General features: G+C 40.7%; 1 protein-coding gene across 2 annotated transcripts in view; it reads left to right on the top strand.

The window, feature by feature from the left end:
* Positions 1 to 13,936, top strand: part of FBLN1 (fibulin 1) — an 81,239-nt gene extending 67,303 nt beyond the window's left edge. For both annotated transcript variants that reach the window (XM_061358867.1, XM_061358879.1), the window contains exon 17: positions 12,846 to 13,936. In XM_061358867.1, coding sequence (XP_061214851.1) covers positions 12,846 to 12,985 — 140 coding nt within the window. In that variant the 3' untranslated portion in view covers positions 12,986 to 13,936. The remainder of the gene's footprint in view (positions 1 to 12,845) is intronic.
* Positions 13,937 to 22,350: the final 8,414 nt, after the last annotated feature.

The raw sequence follows: 22,350 nt of genomic DNA, 5'->3' as shown, positions 1-22,350 counted from the left end.
TGTATAGTGGAAACTATTTTTTAATGAGGCTACTTTAAGTACAGTTATTGCATTTTAGGCATGAGTGATTTCACAGCACTGTCAACATTAAAACCCATTGCGAGGTTTGGCTGGCAGGCAAACCAGAGATCTAAAAGCACTTCAAGTTTGCCAAACCAAGATAAGAGCACATCTCTCTGAAGTTATTTGGTATCCTTAATAAAGATCATAGTATTTGTAAACTAGCCAAACCTCAGTAAAATCAAAGGTTGTTTTTAATTCTTTCATAATAGCAAGGCTCCATATGATCCAACATGACAGATAATAGCTTTGAAAATATTTACCATTTGTTTCTGGCCAAAAAATGTATTAATACCATGAGGCCTCTTTATTGCCTCTTTATTTGATGCATTTCAGCAACCAAAACTTTCTAGAGAAGCCCAAGTGTTAATGAAATTAAACTTCATTGAGTGTTTGAAGGATAGCATTTCTAATAGATTGAATCCCAAATTTCTGATCTCTTGAATGAGGCAGAAAGATGCCTTTTCATGCTGAAATGCGGTTCCTGTACTGTAATGTCTTTTTTCCTTCAGAGGTAAAATTAAAGGCAAAAAGAGAAGCAGATTCCATTTTAGTTTAACTTAAACTGAGATCTGTACAGTAGGTGGAAACTTCAAAGACTATGAGTACCTGGAGAGTTTTAGAGACAATTGTTTGGACAGTCTTTAAAGGAGTGCCTTGTCTTTACATGGTTTAAAAAAGATTACTGTGATCAATAGATGCTCTGACCGTGGAGAGATATGAGCAATAGATGTTGCTTACGGTTGGAGGCTTGGGCCCATCTTGTTACACTACACTGTTTTTTTTTGAGGGATGTCTTGCCCTTCCCCTGATCCTCTTTTATACTTCCCAGAGAAGGAAACAATACAGCTTTGAGCTGCACTGTTGAGTAGTGGTTACTGAATTGCTTCAGGGACACAGGCATTTTTGTCTGTTCCTGCGATAACATGGTCAGCACTGCACCAACTGGCCTAAGTCATTAGGAGTCCTGTTCATGCCACTGGGGGGACACTCACCATTACAGTACCTAAACCACCGTTGCCTTTGTATTCCTTAATAGGGAACACTGGGATTGTATTATGTGATCTGGAGCTTTGTGGGTGCTCAAAAGGGAAACCCCTCTCCTGTTGATCTCTGAGCTAATGCTCCAACCCTTTCCCTGTTGTCAGCCTTAGTGCTTGTGTGGCAAGCTACGTTTTTTATTCTTTTCTTTCAGGTGTTAATCCAAGGGAAGGGGTGGAGGATATAGCAGGTCCACTATTTTTGGTCAGCTTAAACCAACAGTGAAATAGCCCTGAGTGTATGTACCTTATGAAAATATGATTTTATGTTCAGACTGACTTCTGAAGCAGTTTATAAGCACTTGGTTTCTCAATAGCTGAAAATTAGGCCATTCTCTTAAGAATTTGAATCAAGATCTGGGAGATCCATGTTTGAAAAGCACATGTTTTTGAAACTCTTGTCCCCAGATACTTCAGCAAAGGTATGTATAGCCAGCCACATTCCTATGAAGCAGTTCTCCATCAGCATGGGAACCTTGTTAACATCCAACTCTAAACTGATTCTCAAAATCTATTATTTTGTGAAGTGTTCACCATCAAACTTGAATGAAGGTCTAACTCACAATGTTATGAGGGCAATATACATCAAAGCAAGAGTAAATCTATTTCAGTACTTGTATTTTGATTAATGAGTTTTCTGAATCCTGTAAACATGTTTATATTTGTCAGCTGTGGCAGTTCAAGGATTAATGATATCTTCAGAGCTATTTTTCTGTATATGATTTGATGCCTGCAGTGATGATTACCAAGAAATATTTCATTTTCCAAAGAGCAGCCACTTACTAATAAAAACTGATTGTATCAGAAACCATGAGAGCACCACACAGCAGGAGCTTACATTGTTATTGTCACAAATAATTGAGAGAAATATAGGTAGCTTTCAGGAAAATTAAAAAAAAAAAAAAAGAGAGAAAATGAAAAGGATTACTTAGCTTTTGAGAGATGGAGGAATCTAAGGTGTACGTAACTGTCTGAAGTCAGTGGACGCCTGGTGGTCTGGGAAATGCCTGTCATTTGACAGCTAGATTGTGCCTTTAGGCAGAGTCATGAACTAAGGAGGACTGAAGGAATATAATGCCTGTGAGACTGCTTACAGAGGCACAGCCCACTTCTGTGAAGCACAACAAGAAGGGCTTCTGCAAGTACATCAACAGCAAGAGGAAGACTAGGAAAAATGTGCCTATGAATGCGGCAGGAAGCCTGGTGACTAAAGACATAGAGAAAGCTGAATTGAATGCCACCTTTACCTCATTCTTCATTGATAAGACTGGCCTTCATGAGTCCTGGAGCCCTCATAGCAATAGGAGAGTATGGAGCAAGAAATACTAACCCTCAGTGGAGGAGGATCAGGTTAGGGAACACTTCATAGAATCATAGGATGACCTAGATCAGCAAGTCCAGCCTTCATCCCATCACTGCCAAGTCCACCACTAAACCATGTCACTAAATGCCACATCTACAGATCTTTTAACCATCTCCAGGGATGGTGATTCCACCACTGCCCTGGGCAGCCTGTTCCAATGCCTGAGCACCCGCAAACAAAAAACTGGACATACCCAATTCCATGAGAGCTGATAGGATGCCCCCCCAAATGCTGAGGGAGCTGACCAGTGTCATTGTGAGGCCACTTTCAATTATTTTTGAAAGACTGTGGTGATCAGAAGTTCCTGTGGACTGTAAGAAGGCAAATATCACTGCAATCTTCAAGAAGGAAGATTTAAGGAACTACAGACTCGTCAGCCTCGCCTCAGTCCCTGGGAAGGTGATGGAGCAAATCCACCTGGAGAATATTTCCAAATGTACTGAGGACAAGAAGGTGGCTGGGAGTAGTCAACAAAGGTTTATGAAGAGGAAATTGTGCCTGACCAACCCAACAGCCTTCTACAAAAAGATTACTGGATTAGCAGATGAGAGAAGAGCGAATGTTGCTTGTTTTGACTTTAGTAAGATATAGAGGCATTAAGGTTTTCAACACTGTCTCCCTTAATATTCTCATAGGCAACCTGAGGAAATGTAGACTTGATAAGTGGACAGTGAGGTAGACTGAAAAACATCTGAGCTGCCACACTCAAAGGTTTGTGATCAGCAGCACAGCTAGCAGACAGTCACAATGGTATATCTGAAGGTTCAGTACTGGGGTCAATTTCTTCATTAATGGCCTGGATGATGGGACTGAGTATGGGCTGACAGGAACCTCATGAAGTTTAGCAAAGGGAAATGCACAGTCTTAACCCAGGGGACCAATAGCCCTGTGTACTAATACACACTGGGGCTTACCAGCTGAAAACAGTTTTACAGAGAAAGACCTGAGGGTCCTGGGGGACACTAAGTTGATCCTGAGCTAATAATGTGCCCTTGCACCAAAAGCAGCCAATGGGCTGCGTGAGGAAGAGCATTGGCAGCAGGCTGAAGTAGGTCATCCTTCCCCTCTACTCAACACTGGTGAGGTCACCACTGGAGTGCTGTGTCCACTTCTGGACTTCCTGGTACAAGACAATAGTGGACATAGTGGAGAGAGTCTAGAAGGTGATTAAGGCACTGAAGCATCCATAATATGAGTAGAGGCTGGGAGAGTTGGGGCTGTTCAGCCTGGAGGAGTGGAGGCTCAGAGGGAATCTGATCAGTGTAATGGTAGGAAATAAAGAAGAAAAACTCTTCTCAGTGGCATGGAAAGGACAAAAGTGAGTGAGCACAAACTGAGATACAGGACATTCCATTTAAACATATGAAAATACTTCTTTACTCTAAAGATGGTTGAACACTGGAACAGGCTGCCTAGAGCTGAGGAGTTAATAAATATCCATTTAGATATTTAAAACCAGACAGAACACAGCCCAGAGCAAGATGCTCTAGGTGACTATGCTTTGAGCAAGTGATTGGTCTTCAGAGGTGCTTCCTGTCTCAACAGTTCCACGATTTTGATTCTGGATTGCAGTGATGTTGAAAACATGATAGGCCTGGACTTCGTAGCTTTCACTCTACCAAAGGCAGTAAAAAATTCTCTATAATGTGCAATGGTTGAAGCATTATATTTTCAAAGCTAGGATACATTAAGCAATTACCCAACAGTTGATTCACTTCCCTTCTCCCCTGGGTCAGTAAGTACTCTAGTAACCATGTTGGCAGAGCAATTTAAGCACCAAAAATCATTACTTTGGCATAACCTTTTGGAACAAAGAGCAGCCTTTAGGAAAGGAATTTAATTAAACTTTAATGTATGCAAAGCCCCAAAGCTTTTTGCAGAGAAAAAAAAACACAAATCAACCCTGGATAAAATACCCTAAAATGTGTATTTTCTGTCTGTGATCAGGATGTGAATTATTTGTCAACCTTATTGATGAACTTCATATATTTGTAATGAATACTGAATGAGAAATAACATTTTTCTTACAAATCTTAACATGACTTTGAGTTATCTACAGAGCCAAAACCCAATTTGGTTATATAGTTTTGGCTCCACACTATAGATAAGTATTTACATGTTTTAGGTTGAGATAGTCTGGTATTCAAGTCTAACCAGCAACTCATTGTCTATAGTTTGATCCAAGGAAGCGTCCAGCATGGATGGATTTTTTCTTTTGCTCACTTCTGGAATGATCCTATCAACTTTGCCTTTTAAAATAGCCATTGCAACAATCATTTCTCTAGTCCTAAATTTCCTAATTGCCTGCACATCTTCTTTGAAACTATAACTAGGGTCTTAAGTAACACTGATGCATCTGAGATGTTTACTCTTAATTTTGAAAATCTTGGCCAGCAGTATAAAGCAAGAGGCCTAGAGGAGAAAAGCAAACTTGAAATTATAGTCCAGGGTCTTGCGTTAACATGAGGAGATTGGTCTTCTTGTATTGCTTAAGGGAAACTCATAAACATGCTTTTCCCCTAGAAAAACTTGTTCTCCACATGTTACACTAGCAAGCTGGTGTTCAGGGCTGTTTTTCTTTTAATAGCCATGCACTGGCTTCAGATTCCAGGAGGCTGAGGTGATCACCTCTGCTTCATTACTTCAACATCCACATGGGATTAAAGAAGTTCACTAACGTTAGGGGAGAGCCAATGTCCCTCCTTTGTATATTATCACACGTACCTGTGGCCTGACACAGACTAGCAGACTATTTAAAGGCTATTTTAGTGATTCCCAAAGATCTACTGTTTAAAAAAGTGCAGTTACTGTTGTATTGTGGCAGCTAGGACTGTTCATCCCTGACAAGGATGTAAAAAGGACTGAAGTGGTTTCTGTGGGGAAACAGATCTAGGAACAGCCAAATGTAGGACTTTAGGACATATGCTGAGATTAAGTGGAAGTTAATATAAAGTACAATAAATTACCTAAGTTTCAGTTGAGTTAGGCTCCAGCTCCACAGCTCTCACCACATTCTCTGGTGGTTTGATTTTTCCAAATTAATAATTTCATGTTCCAAGTACCCTTTTAAAGCACTAGGAAAATAGCTAGAGGAAAATTTATAAGGTGTCTTTTTGTGTCATTGAAATCTCTCTCTTGTAGTTGTCACTAGCAGCTCATCCCATAAGTTCCATCTGAAAAGAGGCAGCACTATCTGTCATCATGTAATAGCACATTCTCTTGACAAGCCTTCCTGTGTTGTTTTTTTTTTAAATGGGTGCATTTTGTGATGGATGTTTTTTAGCTTTCCTCAGCCCTTAAACCTGTTGCAATCTATGACTGTATTGTACAGCGGAGCTGATATTAGCATTCTTATGCAGTCATATTCCACACAATAGTTCATATGTTTCATATACTGAGTTGCTGTTAATTCTACCTAATGCAAAATACTCTCTCTCTCTATATATATATGGTCAGTAGTTCCACTTGCAGTAGAGTGAATGAAGACTGATTCTCAGTTGCCCTATTAGTTTATTTTAATATTGCATGACAGGGATGCAAATACAAGTTCCCTCCCCAGAGCAGTGTGTGCTTACTTTGAAGGAAAAGCAAACAATGACCTATGCTCAGACTTGTTTGTCTGCCTATGGTATTTCAAATGTATATCCCATTCTTATTCTTTTAGATATTTTTTACAGAGTGCTTCATTTAAAAGAGATCTCTGAATTAATAAAAAGATGTGGTTTGTTCTATTTAAGACTGGATTAATATGTTAACTATAGATTAATGATTCAGAAAAGTGGATTGTTCTTCTTTTCACTACCTTATGCTCTTTTCATCACTTCATAACTCCTCACCATCCATCCTAAGTTTAGTCAATTTGTGGTCATTTTTATTGGATCACAGTTCATACAATAAAAGAATGTAAAGAAGAAAGGGGGAGGGGGGGGAAGAGCAGATTTTCCTAAATAAATTGTTTGTTCCTAGAAAAACTTGCCAAATGAGTACTTGCCTGTAATGGCAAATGTGAAGTCTTGCACTAACGAAAATGGGGCAAGACTTTTGGATTCAACTCCCAGTAAAAAGCCACATCTCTTTGTTAACTTGCCACCAAAGAAGAATCACAGAAAGGAGACTGTGTGCTTGCTGTAAGCAAAAAGAAAAACAAAAAAAGTGGTTTTGTTACCCTCCTTTGATGACCAGAACAAAACAATATAGCTGTAATTGTGTGTATAGGGGAAAAGATGGGAAGCGGGTGAGAGAAAAAGATCTCTTGTTCTTGCTACTTAACACAAAGCTTGAAATGTGGTTGAGGGAATTGATCACATTTTTGATAACTGTGTTTTTTGTATTTTCCTGAGCATAGCCCATGGGCTACCTGTAAAAACAGCTTTTGATTTGGCAGCAGTTTGGATTGTTTATATATCCACAAAGGCATATGCCTGCATATACAGGTAAGGCAAGAGGAGGTTTACTTCAGCACATCACCTCTTTCAGCAATCATCTGATACAGCTCCACAGTAATCAGCAGTCCTTGCTGACCCTCTCTTAAGCCTCTGATTCCTTCCTCTCCTAATACTTCTCAGATTTTTGTTGGGGTGTCCTTAGAATTTAGGTTATCTGAAGGTCTCTTTTTGAGGAATGCATGCAGTTCATGTCTGTACTGTGTTCTTACGATGATACAGATTTAAATACTTTACTATAGACTCAAGAATCAATCCCTGTGGAAAATACTGTCACCTTCACTTCTGGAACAGAAAACATAAAACCACATATCCTCACTACTAACCCCCAACAGCCTTGTCTAGTGGCAGTGTGGAAATAAGCTTCTTTAGTTCTTCTTTGCTTTCAGGCAAACTGTGGCCATCCCTGTTTAGAGGAACTTTTTCTAGAGAAAATGCAAATGAAGTATTCAGCAAGAGGTGTAAGGAACACAATGACCCACATTCATTGCAAGTGTAATTCCTGCAAATTATGTGGTTAGCATTGAAAAGAAAGAAAAAAAAAAGAAAGAAAAAAAAAAGAAAATAAGAAAAGTTTTGGGGTTTTTTAAGTATTTAAAGAGTTTATTATTTAACTATATAAAGAGCTTTGCAAGTGTTCCTTCAGTGTACGGAGCACTGAGCTTACCACAGAAGTCAGAATTAGGAGTCTGGATTTCTGGAAACAAGATATTAACACATGATAATGCGGGGACTTGTCATCCATGGGTTAGTATGGTATGGTAACAAAACAGTAGTGTTTCTCCTAAGTTCAAAATAGAGCTTCTTAGCAAATCAACTGCCTAATACAAAAATACAAGCAGGAACCAGACACAGAGGTGAATTGCCTGAGGGTCTGACATATTTCAAAGCAGAGAAATGTAATGATATCTTAAAGAGGTACAGACAAGCCAAGGAATACCTGTGACATATCAAGAACAGGTCTTACGAGGAACAACTGAGGGAACTTGTGTTGCTCAGTCTGGAGAAAAGGAGGCTCAAGGGGGGACCTTATCACTCTCTACAACTACCTGAAAGGAGGTTGCAGTGAGATGGGGTCAGCCTCTTCTCTCAAATAACAAGCAATAGAACAAGAGGAAATGGCCTCAAGTTGCACCAGGAGAGGTTTAGATTGGATATTAGGAAACATTTCTTCACCAAGAAGGGCTATCAAGCACTAGAACAGGAGGCCCAGGGAAGTGGTTAAGTCCCCATCCCTGGAGGTATTTAAAAGACGTGTAGGTCTGGCTTTTAGGGACATGGTTTAGTGGTGGACTTGGCAGTGCCAGGTTAGCGGTTGAGGCTGATGATCTTAAGGGTCTTTCCCAACCTAAACTGTTTTATGATTCTGCTGAAAGGCTTAAGAAGATTAACAATATTAGCCTTGATGTCTCATTTATCCCATCTCCTTTGATAAGCAAAGCCTCAGTAATCCAGTGACAGCAACTCAGACTGTTGGCTGTTGTCACTATTCTCACTTGTAAATGAGTATTATATATTATTTAGGTTAATGTCTTCACCTCATATGGTACATACTTTTACCTTAGACAAAATCAAAGTATGAAACATGAAAGAAGAAGAAACAGAGCAAGAGGGCAGCTCAGAGTATTTACCACAGAGCTTTAAAAGTTCCAGGCCATGGTCTGACTATCACTGCAGAAGTAACTGTGACATCTAAAAACCTTACTGCCTCTCAAGCCAAGGCTGTTTGCTTACACAGATCAGCAGATGGAAAGGATTGGTGTAGATCCTGTTTACAATAAGGGCAAAGTGTGGAAGAAAAAGAAGTCTTATCACTGTTTTTTGAAAGGAGGTCAGCAAACCGTGAAGATACCCAAGCAGATTTGGGACGTGTAATAACATCTGTCCTCGGTTAACAAAAAGCAAAACCAAACAAAGGGGAGTTGATGGAAAGTAGTCTGCTTGGCCTGCGACACATAGGGTTTTCTGTAGGTCGAGTCTGTGTTTGGCTCACAGATTATGAACTGAAGAGTATAAACAGCAACAGAAGCACATGAGAGTGGAGGGTAAAAGCACTTGCTTGCATAGGTGTGCCTGTAGGCAAGACAACAGAGAAGCTCAGTAGTGCCTGGCACATGAGATTCAGCAGCAGTATGAATTTCCTTGTTCAGTTATCAGTGATTTACCCTATTTTAATATAGCTAAATATTCCCGTTTGTTTTGGGGGGGTGGTGTTTGTGCAAAATGCTAACCTAGCTGAAATCTGATTTTATTGGAAAAGGATGTGAGTGAACTTGCTTTAATAAACTCAGCCCATTTACATACTGCAGAGTCTGGAGCTCTGGTCCCAGAGACGACTAGCTGATGGTAGTATTTGAGAGTCCTCTATTTTAAGGTCATTTAATTCGCAACACCACTGTTCTCCTGGCCTCTTACAGAGACTGACTCACAGGACAGTGTGTAATGCTACAGTGATCCAAGACCAAGTCCAAGCCTGCAGTTATCCCCATGTCAAATCTGAGTGGCTCCATCCGGCTGCTTTGGCTTTAGACTGGTATAATAGAGACCAAAAAGCAGTCAGTGATTCTGTTTAGTCCATTTAAAAATGGTAACCTTCCTATTACTATAAAGTATGCTTTTATACTTGCTATTCAGCTATAAATGTTGAAGGGTGCCAGACTGCAAATCTGGACCCAGCAGTAGTCTGCCAAAAGGCATAGTGGAACAACATGTTTAGGAAAATGTTGCAGTAGCTGATAAATCCACATTGCTTAAAAACATCCAGAATTATTCCACCTGGCATCTTCAAATGTGTCCTATGATAAATGCTCTTGAGATATCAACTGATACATTCAACCATGTATGTGAATTATATGTACCAGGCTTGAGTCTCAGGCTTTTTTTAAAGACATCTGTTTGTGGAAGTAGGCACAAGGTACTGCTTTATCTGGGTCTGGATTAGCTGCATTTTCCCTCATCCCTGACATGAGTGGCACAAGACATTAGAGGATTAGACACAGGTAGCATCAAAAGGCAGTGACACATTATAGCAGGAAGTCTTTAACGCCGCTTCTGAGACAAATCCTAGGACTACTGTAACAGGAGCACTGGGAACTAGATAAACGGGGAGCCACGTTTCAGGCTAAGGGCAGTTTTGCTATTGCATGGTTTCCACCCTCATTTGTCCTTGAGTTTGGTGGAGGAAAAGCTCAGGTTTTCCATTTGAGCCCTTTTCATTAAATGGGGAAAAAAAAAAGCTCACAATGAGTAAATCTGCCAGGAACTGAAAACCTGCCACATGCTTTTGTCCAGTAGAACATTTCATGGTTTTATTCTTACTCTTTTTTTTTTTTTACTCTTCTGCACATTTAGAATGACAGCATTCTGATGCACACAGATAAGCACAAACTTTAATAGGAGAGGAAGAAAAGTAGTTCTTTTGCACTGATGGTCATTTCAGCACCACCTAGGACACTGACACAGCAAACTGGATAAATAAGTATCATAAAAGTATTGTTTCTTTGTGCATTCATTCGATTTCTTGCTTTGATGTATGTGTCTTAACATGTGCAGCATTCACTTCTCAGATGATTATTAGGCTAGATTTTAAAACTGCAGCAAGAGAACTGTGTGGAAAAGTACTGCCACATGGATCACAGAGTGTTTGCCTGTTATACCTTGAAAATAAATGTTATATTGGCAGAATGCATCCAAACAAGAATAAGAAAGTTACTAACTGCTTTGAATGCTGTGTCAATAATGTGTAGATAGATGCCATACTATGGCATAAACTATCTTGAGTAGAATGGCATCATGTAAAAAAAAACCCAAGATTTGCAATCATACTTCTAGGCTGGAGTAGTTTCCACTGGAGTAGAGCAAGAAAGTGTAGAGCACTATAAAAAGATTGATAAATGGAAACAGCAATCTTTGCCATCTGAGGCTTGGTGATCACTGCATGAGCTCTAACAGGCTGGGTTAAACAGCTTGCCAGTATTGAGTGATTCCAATGCTGTGTGTTTCCGTGGTTGTCAGTTAAAGCAGCGCCTGCAATAATGCGATGTGCTGTTAGCAAAATGCTTTAAATGCTACCCTAAAGGGAGGGCAATTTTAGCAAGGCTTTTCTTTTTCAACATATCATCTGCCAAGCCAAACCATTTTTATAAGGTGCAAGAGAGTAGCCAAGAAAACTACAATAAAATAAATAAATACATATATATATATGTATGTACGTACATATAAATTGTAGGGGGAAGAATGCTTGAAAATGTATTCCTCAAATATGGCAAGCAAAGCCAATGTGGTGAAAAGTTTGCAATTTTACTGCATGCTGAAAATATTAGTTAGTATTTAGGAAAAAACTGTAACGTCATCATTGCCTTGGAAGAAGGTGCTGACAGCCTGCATAAGCAAACGTTTATCTCTCCCATCAGATCTCAAGCCAATGTGTTCGTAGGGGACTGCTGTAGGAGTTCATCTGGGACTCTGGGAAGGCACTGGTGTGCTGCCTGTTTGTGAAGCATGCAGAAGGAATACATCTTAAATAATCCTTTCTTGAACTGTGTATTTCTTTCTGAATCAAACACCCTGTCAGATAAATCAGTTGTCAGAAGGAGGTGCCTGAGGAAGGGGGTTCCACCAGACTGCCTCTGCTTGCTGGCTGACCTCAGGTTAGCAGATTTTGACCTTTTGGATACGACCTTTCAGATGAGAGATGTTTGGTGGCTCCCTGCTCTGTGACACTGGACCTAGAAAATGACCATGAAGTTAGAACATGTTTATGATCTGATCTTGATCCTTTGGAGTCAATGGCAAAGCTCCTGCAGACTTTCTTTTGCATAGGTCTGAAACTGTAACAGTATTCTGTTCAGCCACCTTGTGCCAAGGCATGAGTAAGACCTCATGGCCCAAATGGGCCTTCCCCAGGTCCTCTCCCACGCCATGCCCTGAGGCCAGAAGCCCCATTTCAGCTTCAGTCTCTGCCTGAGCAGTGCTGGAAGAGGGCTGGTCTCCAGCTCCATCGCAGGCGTATGTCCTCTTGTTCTGGTCTCTGACCCACACATTGCCTCTGCAGTTTGACTTTGGCCCAGTGTCATCACTATGAAGTTGGCCAGTGATGTGAGCCCTTGGATGAACCTGTCTGCCTCTTGTCCTGCCCTGCTGCCTGGCTGGAGTGGTGGGACAAGCCTGGTCTGGAGAAGCCCTGCCCTGCTATCCCTCTGAGGACCTCACCACTCTCAGCCCACAACTGTCCTCATCCTGCTGCATCGCAGCACTGGGGCTCCTCTGTGTAAAGCAAACAAAAAGACTAAAGCCCAAAAAGACATAGCTCACTTCTTCCTTGCCAATTCCTTCCCCATTATCAAGCCCTGAAGTTGGTGAAGGAATGGCCACCATCCATGTGAGGAATGACACAGGAACAGATGCCGTGGTAGTCTCACTTTCCTCATTTAACTCCCCTGATGGGATTGTCCAAACTAACGATTCACAGATGAGTGTTATCTGATGTTTATAGGGAAAATGTTGGTTTTACTGCTGCATAACAACTAATTTCTACTGTTCCAAGTGAAATGTGGTTTTCAACACAGTCTTGGGGGAGCGTGCTTAGGTAGTTCTCAGGGCAATGTGTGCGCTGCTTTACCTAGGGAGTCTTCTTATGCCCTACTTAGAAGCAGACTGCTTACAGAATTTATGTCTCTGAATAAAATGTAAAAAAATCCCCATTACTAATTTCAGAATATGTAAGTTTTCTGCATTAGCAGCATTTTAGTGTTCTTTCCAGATCTTCTTTAAGGTATTTTGATTTTAAAGTTCTATTTTATTCTTATTTTGCAAGCTTTCTTGCAAGCTCTTTGTGGATCCAACTTTCCATCACGTATATTGAAAATGAAAGGGAGTGTAGCTCATCCAAACCCATCTGATTCTCCTATTAATCTCAGCAACCTATTTCTATCCCAACAGGTGTAGTTCGCCAGGTAAAGCCCATTGTCGGACCTTTCCATGCCATCCTGAAGCTGGAGATGAACTATGTCATGGGTGGAGTGGTATCTCATCGTAACATCGTCAATGTTCACATCTTTGTCTCTGAGTACTGGTTCTGAGAGAGTGTTTAAATTCCCAGATAAGTGAGCCGCTCCAACCTAAATCATTACCGCAAACTATTATGTCATATACTTGTTTGTAAAACCCCATAGCATTTTGTTTTGTTTTGTTTTGTTTTGTTTAAATATTTGGTTTATAGTTTAAGACAAATAACAAGCTATTATGTTGATTAGACATAAGGTGGAGCAATTTAAGTGAGCCTGATGTAGTTGTCTGTATAAATAAGTAGTGTGTAAAAGTGCTCGGCTGCCTAGTGAAATTTAAAACTTTTGTAAATGTTCAGGCAGATCTTAACCATTGCTCCTTGTCCAGAAAACTAGAGTGACTAAAGATGTGGAACAAAATGGATAGCAGAGTTCATTGGAATGAATATATAATGTCTTTGGATGGAAGAAGTTTGGTAAGTATTAGTAATTTCACCTCAGTATTAACTAACTTGAAGGAGTCAGGTTGTCAGAAAGTGTTAAATACTCGCTTTCAGGCCCCAATAGGATAACCCTGAATAGGCACCCAGAATTGCTTATCGTTTCTGAAAAGTTTAGCCTAGGTATTTAAAAAACGCCATCCAGCTATGGCTGCAGGAGGAAATGCAAAACAGAATCAGAAATAGCAAGAGGCTAGCAGGCTATTGCACATATTAAAAAATACTCCTTTTTTTACTTATTATTTGATTGTAAAATTATATTTGATTCTAATTAAACAAGTACCTCTCACTGAAAGTAACCTGTTACAAGGATAAGGCATATTGCTTAAATTCCAATCTCATCTGTACTCAACAATACATGGAAATCTCAGGCTTGTACCTCCTGTCTATTATAGAGTAAAGCTCCATACCTTTTAAAAATTGGTAATAAAATTAGCATGTTAAGCTGTATACTTCCTATGCACCAAAGCAAGGCATATGTAATAATATAATGAAACTCTCACAAATAAATGAATGTTTAGTGTAATTTTTGGGCATCAAAGCAATGTATTTTTTTTCATCACAAAACAGAAAATAAATAGCTCCATGTTTCAGTTTCTTGTGTTTGTTAAGATATGAGGAAATAAACAAAGTCAGAGGGGAAATACTCAGAAGTATGTTATGGTTTCTGCTTACTGGAAAAATATAGATGATGTATCTCCCGTAAGCAAATTAATTCAATGTATATATACACATTCCTCACTCGAAACAGGCCTCTGTTTCATTGGTCATTATTAGCCCTAGGCATTTGTCTCTTCCTTTTATACAAAAGCCCCTGAAGCTGAAGGGAATCTTTCGACTGACCTGAATGATCTTTGAAGAAGAATGATAAGGATCATCCTCTCTGATCCATTCCAAATAAAAGACCATAGCAACTTTGCTGTGTACATACAGAATTCTTAATTCCAGGGAAGCTCCTCTGCCTGCAGCATTTTCACTCCTTAAAGTAAGATTTTATAACACATTCTCATAAATAAAATTTGACCGAAGGACACCTTGACAGTATTTGTTCCCCCCACACTTACAGAGCATCCTGACCCCATACATAGCCTGTTTTTTAGGATGCCATCAGTTTAAAATGTGTCCAGTGTTGTCTGTGGCTACCTCTACAGTCCTTATGATTTCAATAAATAGTTAACATATTTCTGTAGACAAATTATGTAAAGCAGATATATTTACAGTAGGTGACCGTCGTTCAGCTAACTGATGGAGATGGTGGAGAACTCCAGATTCCAAGAGCTGCTGTTGACTTCAGGGATTACTAGCCAAAGTAATTCTGATTTAGATTGGAGAGTAAAATGTTTTATTATGCTAACAGTCCAAGACTGAAAAGCTCCCTTTATACCACTGAGTTATTTTTCTTACTGGTGTAAGAAAAGTAAGTACCTAATACCAAAAATACAGAAACTGTTTCCATCCGATTCTCTAGACTGCAATTTTTGATCCTTTATTTCCTTCATAAGCGGTATTTAACTGCAGTGGAAAGAACTTTGGGACAGAAATCTAATTTTAGGATCAAACTGATGAACAAACTAATTTACAAATTTCTCCTTTCTCTAAAGGAGAAACCACACACCACCACAGACACACACCTCTCCCCTTCTTCTGTCTGCATTTCTGAGTAAAAATAGGACAGATGAAGGATTACCACTACTTCCTAGAGACCTGCTTTCCTACATTGTCCCAAGTAATCTTTGAAAATTGCAAACAGCTTTTTAAATAGACCTGTTGTCATATGAGAACACTGATCTGGTAAATGATTTTATGTTTTATGTATAATAAAATTAAAGTGTTTAGTGCCATGGTCACTGTGATATGGCTGAACTTTTAATAGATCTGCATAGAAAAACTAGATAATTCAGTAATGATAGGAAAAATTAAACATTTCTCTTATCCAAACCTGTAACAATAAAGTTTAATTTGTTGTAAATGGGGCAAAGTACAACTATTTGTAGTTTTACTGGCAAATCATTAAAGCTGTTCAAGTGGGAGAATGTGCTTACGAAATTGTCACTGAGATGCATACACTTCAAGGGCTTTTCTTTGGACTGATTAGATCTAAGTTCAAATCATTTTAATTGTAGGGAAACACAATCACTAGCGAATGAGTATTTAGAAGAAAGCAATGAGAACGAGTATAGGCTGCTGGGTGTTCATTAGTCTGCTTTTTAAGAGTCATCTGCTCAGTCATACACAGAACTATTATCGCGTGCCTTGGAAAACCAATTGCACACCATTAAAAGAATGAGTAATAATAAGACACAATTACAGATACTACATAGGCTCAATTTGCACAATAGACTCTCTCATTTGACACTAGATGAGTATGGAGAGACAAAAACTGAATGAGCAAAGGCTCATAGGTGCCAGCAAGATTCCCAGTGGGAGGAGCAACAACCCTCTGGTTGTTCTGCCACAAGTCAGGCAACCTGCATAGATGGGAAGACTTCTTGTGTGTCACAGGGACTGCTTCTAGGACAGGTCTTCTGGCAGGAAAAATTGCCTCAGTTATTTCTAGTGGGATTAAGACAGTTTGCCTTAGTAAGCATTCGGTGTACATAGACTGTTCTGAGTAATTTAGTCAAGTGAAATAATTAAAACCAGGAATATTTCAGATCAAGTTTCTGATAGACTGAACTACTTCTTCAGTTTAAAACCACTTCTTGATGGATCTGTAATGTGTTAGCAGATCGAGAAGGCAGGATAGCATAGTGTATGCAATCCTATCATAGTTACTCCTTTTACAGGGCACAGTAGCCAAGGACAATAACAATGAAGAATGAACAAGTTTCATAACAGTGTTTGAATCAGTACATTCCACACATGATAAGTTGGTGCAGTGATGACAAATGTTACTGCATGATTTGGAAAGAAATGCTGTGTGCCTTTCCAGGTTAGCTGTCCTAACTAGTGTATGGTAAGATGCTGGAGACCGACTCTAACACCCCAACATGGCAAATTGCTTGTCAGCACTGTAATCCCATTAATTTTGAGCTTTTGTAACAGAAATGTGTTCCTGTCTCAGCCAGAAACTCAAACTATGCCTGAATTTTGCCCATGAAAAAAATATTGTTGCATCTGCTTTGCCTATCCAATTCATGACTGCTTCTGTGCCTGAACACATGCAGTCAGTGGTGTGGGCCTGGCCCTGCTGAACTCTCCTGACTCGTACAGTGTGGGGTAGAGTGGAAAGCATAGCCCCAGATGGCTTCTGGAGCACAGCTTGCTACAACCAGTGTCCCCAGTATGTGACATAATGCACTTCTGAAAGCAGGCACAGTGCAGTTGTGTTCTTACATCCATGCCAGTATAGTGGAATTAAAACAGAGGCAGTTTCCAGGTTAAATACAGTACTTCTTTGTAATGGTACATAATTGAACTAGCAAGTGTATGTGGATGACCGCCCGTATTTCAAGCATACTGGTAACTGAAGTGAATGCAATTATTATTTGATATCTAATTCTGAAGAGTAGCATAAGGTCACCAATTGAACACCACCAGCCTTACATCAGGTGGTGTGTAGGTATACTGCTGTGAAGACGACTCCTTCCAGGAGTGAGTGTCAGTAGAAATATGCAGTTTGTTCCACTGAACACAGAGAATATGCTCTGCTCATCAGTCAATGTGATCTTGATATCTTTATTTTCTAAAGGAGTATTTCTATTTTTGGTCTGTTTGTGACACTGTTGTTGATGCAGAACATAGTAGCTGCCAGCTGTGGCAGAAAAAGAGAGTACGGGCTCTTAAAAACATTTTCTGTGAATTATAGTCTTTGGCGATCCTCTTGCAATGTTTCAGTAGCTTAGATTTAGTATCCTATGAAAGGCTTTTACAGGGATGCTGACGTGACTTTTCTGTATTCTGCGGTGGTGTTAATCCATATTGCATAAGAAAATTGTGTATACATTTGTATTAGGTGTGGCTTGTTAGATAGGCTGTTTAGAATAAGAAATCCTGATGCCTGAGGAGCAGTTCACACCTGCTGGAATGGGGAAGGTCTTCATGCCATAATCATATTGCCTTTACCCTACCCATCTGAGCTTGACAGCTCATCTCCCAAGTTTCTCACTCTTGATCCTAGTGAGATCACTAATACAACTGTACAAGAAACCCACCACAGAATGCTATCTACCTGTGGGATGGCCTTTCCCAGGTAGGTAGTCCTTCACAGAAGTTAAACAGCAGCCTCTGTATGTACCAGGCTCCGGGTGCGGCCGTGCTATATGTGTCAAAGTAGCACAAATTCCTCTACATCCTCTCTGGTTGTAATTCCCCTTACATCATTTCACTGTGACTTGTTTCACTGAGCTTTTGTGAATGTAAAACACTGCTTGCTCCTCCTCCACAGAAATGGCAGAATGACTGAGGGGTCTCAGCTTGCTTGAAGTAAGTGCCTTGGCTGCATTTTGTCTTGTCTAAATGAGACCATTGGAAAATGATCTTACTTTTTGTATATGATCCATGTGCTGTATCAGCACGAAAGTAAGAGTTAATATAGAAAATATTTGGATGTTTCCTCCCCCTTCTCCCCAAATCTGTTTCGTTTAACTTTTTTTTGCTAGTGAATTGTGAGGATACTATTTGTAAAAACAGCAGGAAAAATGTCCACACAGTGGAAAAAACTGCATTTTTATCTACTTTTTCTGTGATGATCTAGTGCATCTTAAAAATAAGCAAATGACGCTAAGGACAGCAAAGCAACTTATTTTGAGGTGTTCAAAATGAATCCATGGTAGTTCCAAGAAGAATTTGAGACAAGGCTGCTGGAATTCAGTAGAACTGGAGTGTGATCCTTAGTGTTACACATTCAAGCCCAGGCTGGTTGTAGTTCTGGGCAACCTAGTCTAGTGGAAGGTGTCCTTACCCATGGCAGAGGGATTGGAACTAGATGAGCTTTAAGGTCCCTTCTAATCCAAACCATTCTAAGTTTCTTTTTTTTTTTTGCTTCAGTTTTTGAGAAAATAAAAATGCATGTCTAACAGCATTCTGCAATCCTTTCCTACTGTGGGCATACTCTCTTGTGGGCATATCTCTTGATATTCTGTCTTCTCCTTTGAAAGGTATAGCAAGGTTCAAGTTTAGGTGCACTGGCTGCTGCTTCACTTTAGTTTTTTTAGTACATTTAACACCACGTCAGAACTAATTAAACATATTCCTTTGGATTTGTGGAAAAGACATTTTCTCTGACAGGAAAAAAAAAAAATCCTTCCCTTCTCTTACTTGGAAGTTTTGCTGGCTTTTGAAAAGATGCCAGCTGAGGTCTCCTAGAGATGCTTATTCCAAGGCACTGCTGTCAGTCGCACTCAAAAATAGCACTTGATTGTCCTCTCCTGGCCAATCTGAACACAGTTTTGATGAAAATGCCAGAGCCGGTTCTGTTTGTCCAGCATGTGTTTAGCCATTAATTAAGCAATACTGTTTCTCCTAAGGAAAGCGAGAGGAACCAGAATCTGATTTATGTCTCAGGGCTCTGAGTTTGTCTGAGGTTCCAAACATGCCTGCAGGCAGCCCCACACCCTTGCCTGCCCTCTGCGCACCTCAGCTCCTGCCCATCCCACCAGGGCTCCCCCCTTGCCTGTGGAGGACGCCCTTCCCTCAAATTACCCATCTGGTGTGATCCAAGTGGTCCTAAATGCTCTGCAACAGCAAGGAATGCCAGAGCCCTTCCCAACAGCACTCCTGCTTCCTGAGCATCTTTATTCCCTGCTGCCTGTGGTGAGCACAGGAGGTGTAAGGCTGTGTGAAAATTGCTGCTACTAGACAAGAGAGACATAAAGTACACCCACCAAGTCTCCAAAGCCATTGATTTGATGAAAGACTTTTCATTCCGGCTGTGGCTAAGAATACGCTATCTGTTCTGTAATGAGTTCTTTTTTTTTTTTTTTGCTTTCACCTTATCCTATTTCATCTTTTTTTTTTCCCCTCTCCCTTTACTTTTATTAGATTCTCTTCTCTGTCTCCTTATTTTCACTCCCTGCATCCCTCTTTTTCTTTTCTTCTATCACTGAGCGTTTACTCGTTAACTTAGCAACAGAGATTAAACATGTCCACCAGACCCAAGAGAGACATCTTGAAATGCTGCAGAAAGAAAACCTGTCCTGGGGTCACTGCAGCCAGAAAAAAACACACCGTGCTTTCACACCCCAAATGTTTTACCATAGCACTCTGAATCACATCCAGAGCACACCAGGATGGCCACCTTCACGTGACAGCTTATGGCCAGCCTCTTTTAAACTTACAACTAAATCCACAGACCTCATCACTTCAAAGTACAATAGCCAATGTGAAGCATAGGGCAATAGAGAAGACTCAGACCCCTTCTTTTGTAAGATATTCCCATTTGGGATGGTACTTTGTCAGTACCTATGGGAAGAGAGGCCACACAGGAGGTCCACAAACTCATGTTACAATCATGTTCTTGGTGCATTATGAGATATTTAGGGTTCTTAGGGTCTGCCTGTGTTAAAAGGCTGGCTCATCCCATCAGAAGACCTGGGACTTCTGGGAACCAAAGCAAGCCGGGGCTTTTCTTCCCGTCTTGCAAGGGAGATCCTACAAGAGCAAAGCATGGCTATTTTATGATCACAGCTAGATTAAGTAAGTCTGGAGTTGGTATTTCTCTGATGTAAATGGATTCCCTTACATCATTAAAATTAGAAAAATAATAAAAAAATCAAATGACATGAAAAAAAAACCAGTTATATCAAGTCTGACACCACAGATGATCAGTATCTTCACCTGTCAATTCTTGCAGAATGACCTTTGCAGGCTGACTGCTGAGATGGTGATTGTCTCTTTTGTTTTGCCATTAGCTGATGGTTCTCACATGAGTGAGATCTGGTGCAGGTCATGAAGTGATGGTGGGGGAGAGCTGATAAAAGAGGAATGTTTTTGGGTTTCCTTAGCTGGGCTGACCCTGGCAAAGGCAAGAGCAACTTTCTCTGAACCTGCCCCATCAGTGACCTCAGACCTGATCAGAGGGACCACCCTCAACTCTGGATTTGAGGTAAGTTAAATTACATGCTGCTGAATTGTCCTAATACTGCAAACATTTTGGGCAGAAGTTGCAATAATGATAAAAAAGCATCAGTGTAACAGATACCATCATAACTCCATAACTACAGTTTAGGTTTTGAAAATTACAAATATGTGTTTAACTAAGGCTAACCAGAGAGTACTAGATGGTGCTGTAACTGTGGCCAGCTCTCTAGTATTTAGAAATTAGACGAGAATGGTTTTTCCAAAGTGGAAAAATTGCTGTACATTTGTATATATTGAGCTGGTGACCATTTGTCCAGCTCTACCAGGCATCAGGTTATCTGTGGTATCCACAGACGAAAAAGTACTTTGTAAAACAACTGCCCAAAACATAAGAGAAAAGGGACTCTGTAGCCTTCAACTTATGATGCACTTCATCTCTGATGGATCAGAGACCCCCTCTGCAGCCACTAAATCTCATATTTGTTTTAATTCAGACCCCATTAGTTAACAGGTCATGGTAAACTTTGCTTTCTTCAGTAAAAGTGAGCTTCACTTTGTCTTTAATTATATACGTGAGAATTAATTCAGTGATATTTCTTCAACACATGCAGGTGAATCTGTTCTTTCCAAACTCATGTACCTTTGGCTGCTGATCTCTCTGTAAATGTTTGTGAATACAGTTTTTACCCCTACACTGAGTAAGCTTCACACCTGACCTTCCCTTCCTTAAGTTTCTCAGGTGTGGAACAGCTGGGGACATGGAAAAACTATTTCAGCTGCTGACACCACAGTCAAACAGAAGGGAGATGTTTTGCTCCCACAGCCCTCCATGTTTGCAGAGCTACTGCCCCCCTGTCAGGCAGATACCCAGTGAAGAAGGTTATATGGGACGAGATGGGCGGATAGAGGCAGGAAAGCATCTGTTAGGAAGCCAAGAAGCAGGCATTACTGCAGTCTGAAAACATGTGGGCTTTCCCGAGCTCCTCCTAGGCAAAGGTTACACTGGAATTGTTGGTGGTTCAGGCTTGACTTTCTGATGTCTGGCCAAGCACGGTTAGCTGATAGGCGTGGGTGGCTGAAAGATTGCTCTCATTGAACAGCATTGACAAAATGAGCAGCTTTTTTATTTCTCCAAAACCCACAAGCTTTCCCAGATCTGCAGATGAATGGCTTACTGAGGCAGGGTTAGAGAGCAGCTGAAACAGAACTCCAGGTTTAGGCTAGAGATGGGCTTATCTAGGCAGAGGCAGAAGGACTGAAAAGGCACAAGCGATCAGTTGAGGTGAGATCCAGAAATCCTCCTCTTCAGAGGTGGTTTTGTAGTCAATACTTGGCGTAGAGACTGCCTCTGCAGGACCTCCTCTGCAAAGGGAGCAGAGGGAGAACAGTTCAAAAAGCAGTTTGGTCAGGAGGGCCTCTGGTATCTCTGCAAGCAGAATTCATGCCCCTTTCTCTGGAACCTCATCTCCTCTGAAACATGGAGGCAGAGGGTTGGCAAGAAGGACTGGGAACCAACTGATTCATCCTCTTTTCCATGGCAGTCAGTTACCTTCTAGCAAAATGGAGAAAACACTCCTACTGAGGAAAGGAGGAGGAAAAATACAAGCCAACAGGATTGATTTCCCAGCAGGGGTGTGTTCTGCAGGGCTGGGTGGGCAGATGTGCACTGTGGAGAGCTGAGGAGATCCAGCAGCAGGTAAGAGTAGCTGCATGAACCCATGGAGGAGAGGAGCACAACTGTAATAGAGAGAAGGGCTCATTTTGTCTTTACACAACACCAGGCACACAGGGAAGCCACACGGGCTCCACACTGTGTTCACTGTACCAGACCTGGCTTCTTATCTGCTTGGATGCCATGGCAGGGGTCTGAATGGCTTCTCCAGTGCCAGCCGCATAGGGTCAGTGTGGGGTTCCCAAGCT

This window comes from Neopsephotus bourkii, unplaced genomic scaffold (assembly GCF_033783945.1).
Source record: "Neopsephotus bourkii isolate Nb327-2 ecotype Australia unplaced genomic scaffold, CSIRO-AGI_Nbou_v1 NB_107, whole genome shotgun sequence".
NCBI classification, from domain to species: domain Eukaryota; kingdom Metazoa; phylum Chordata; class Aves; order Psittaciformes; family Psittacidae; genus Neopsephotus; species Neopsephotus bourkii.
The sequence above is the reverse complement of the archived record's forward strand: the minus strand, read 5'-3'. Positions and strand labels throughout refer to the sequence as shown.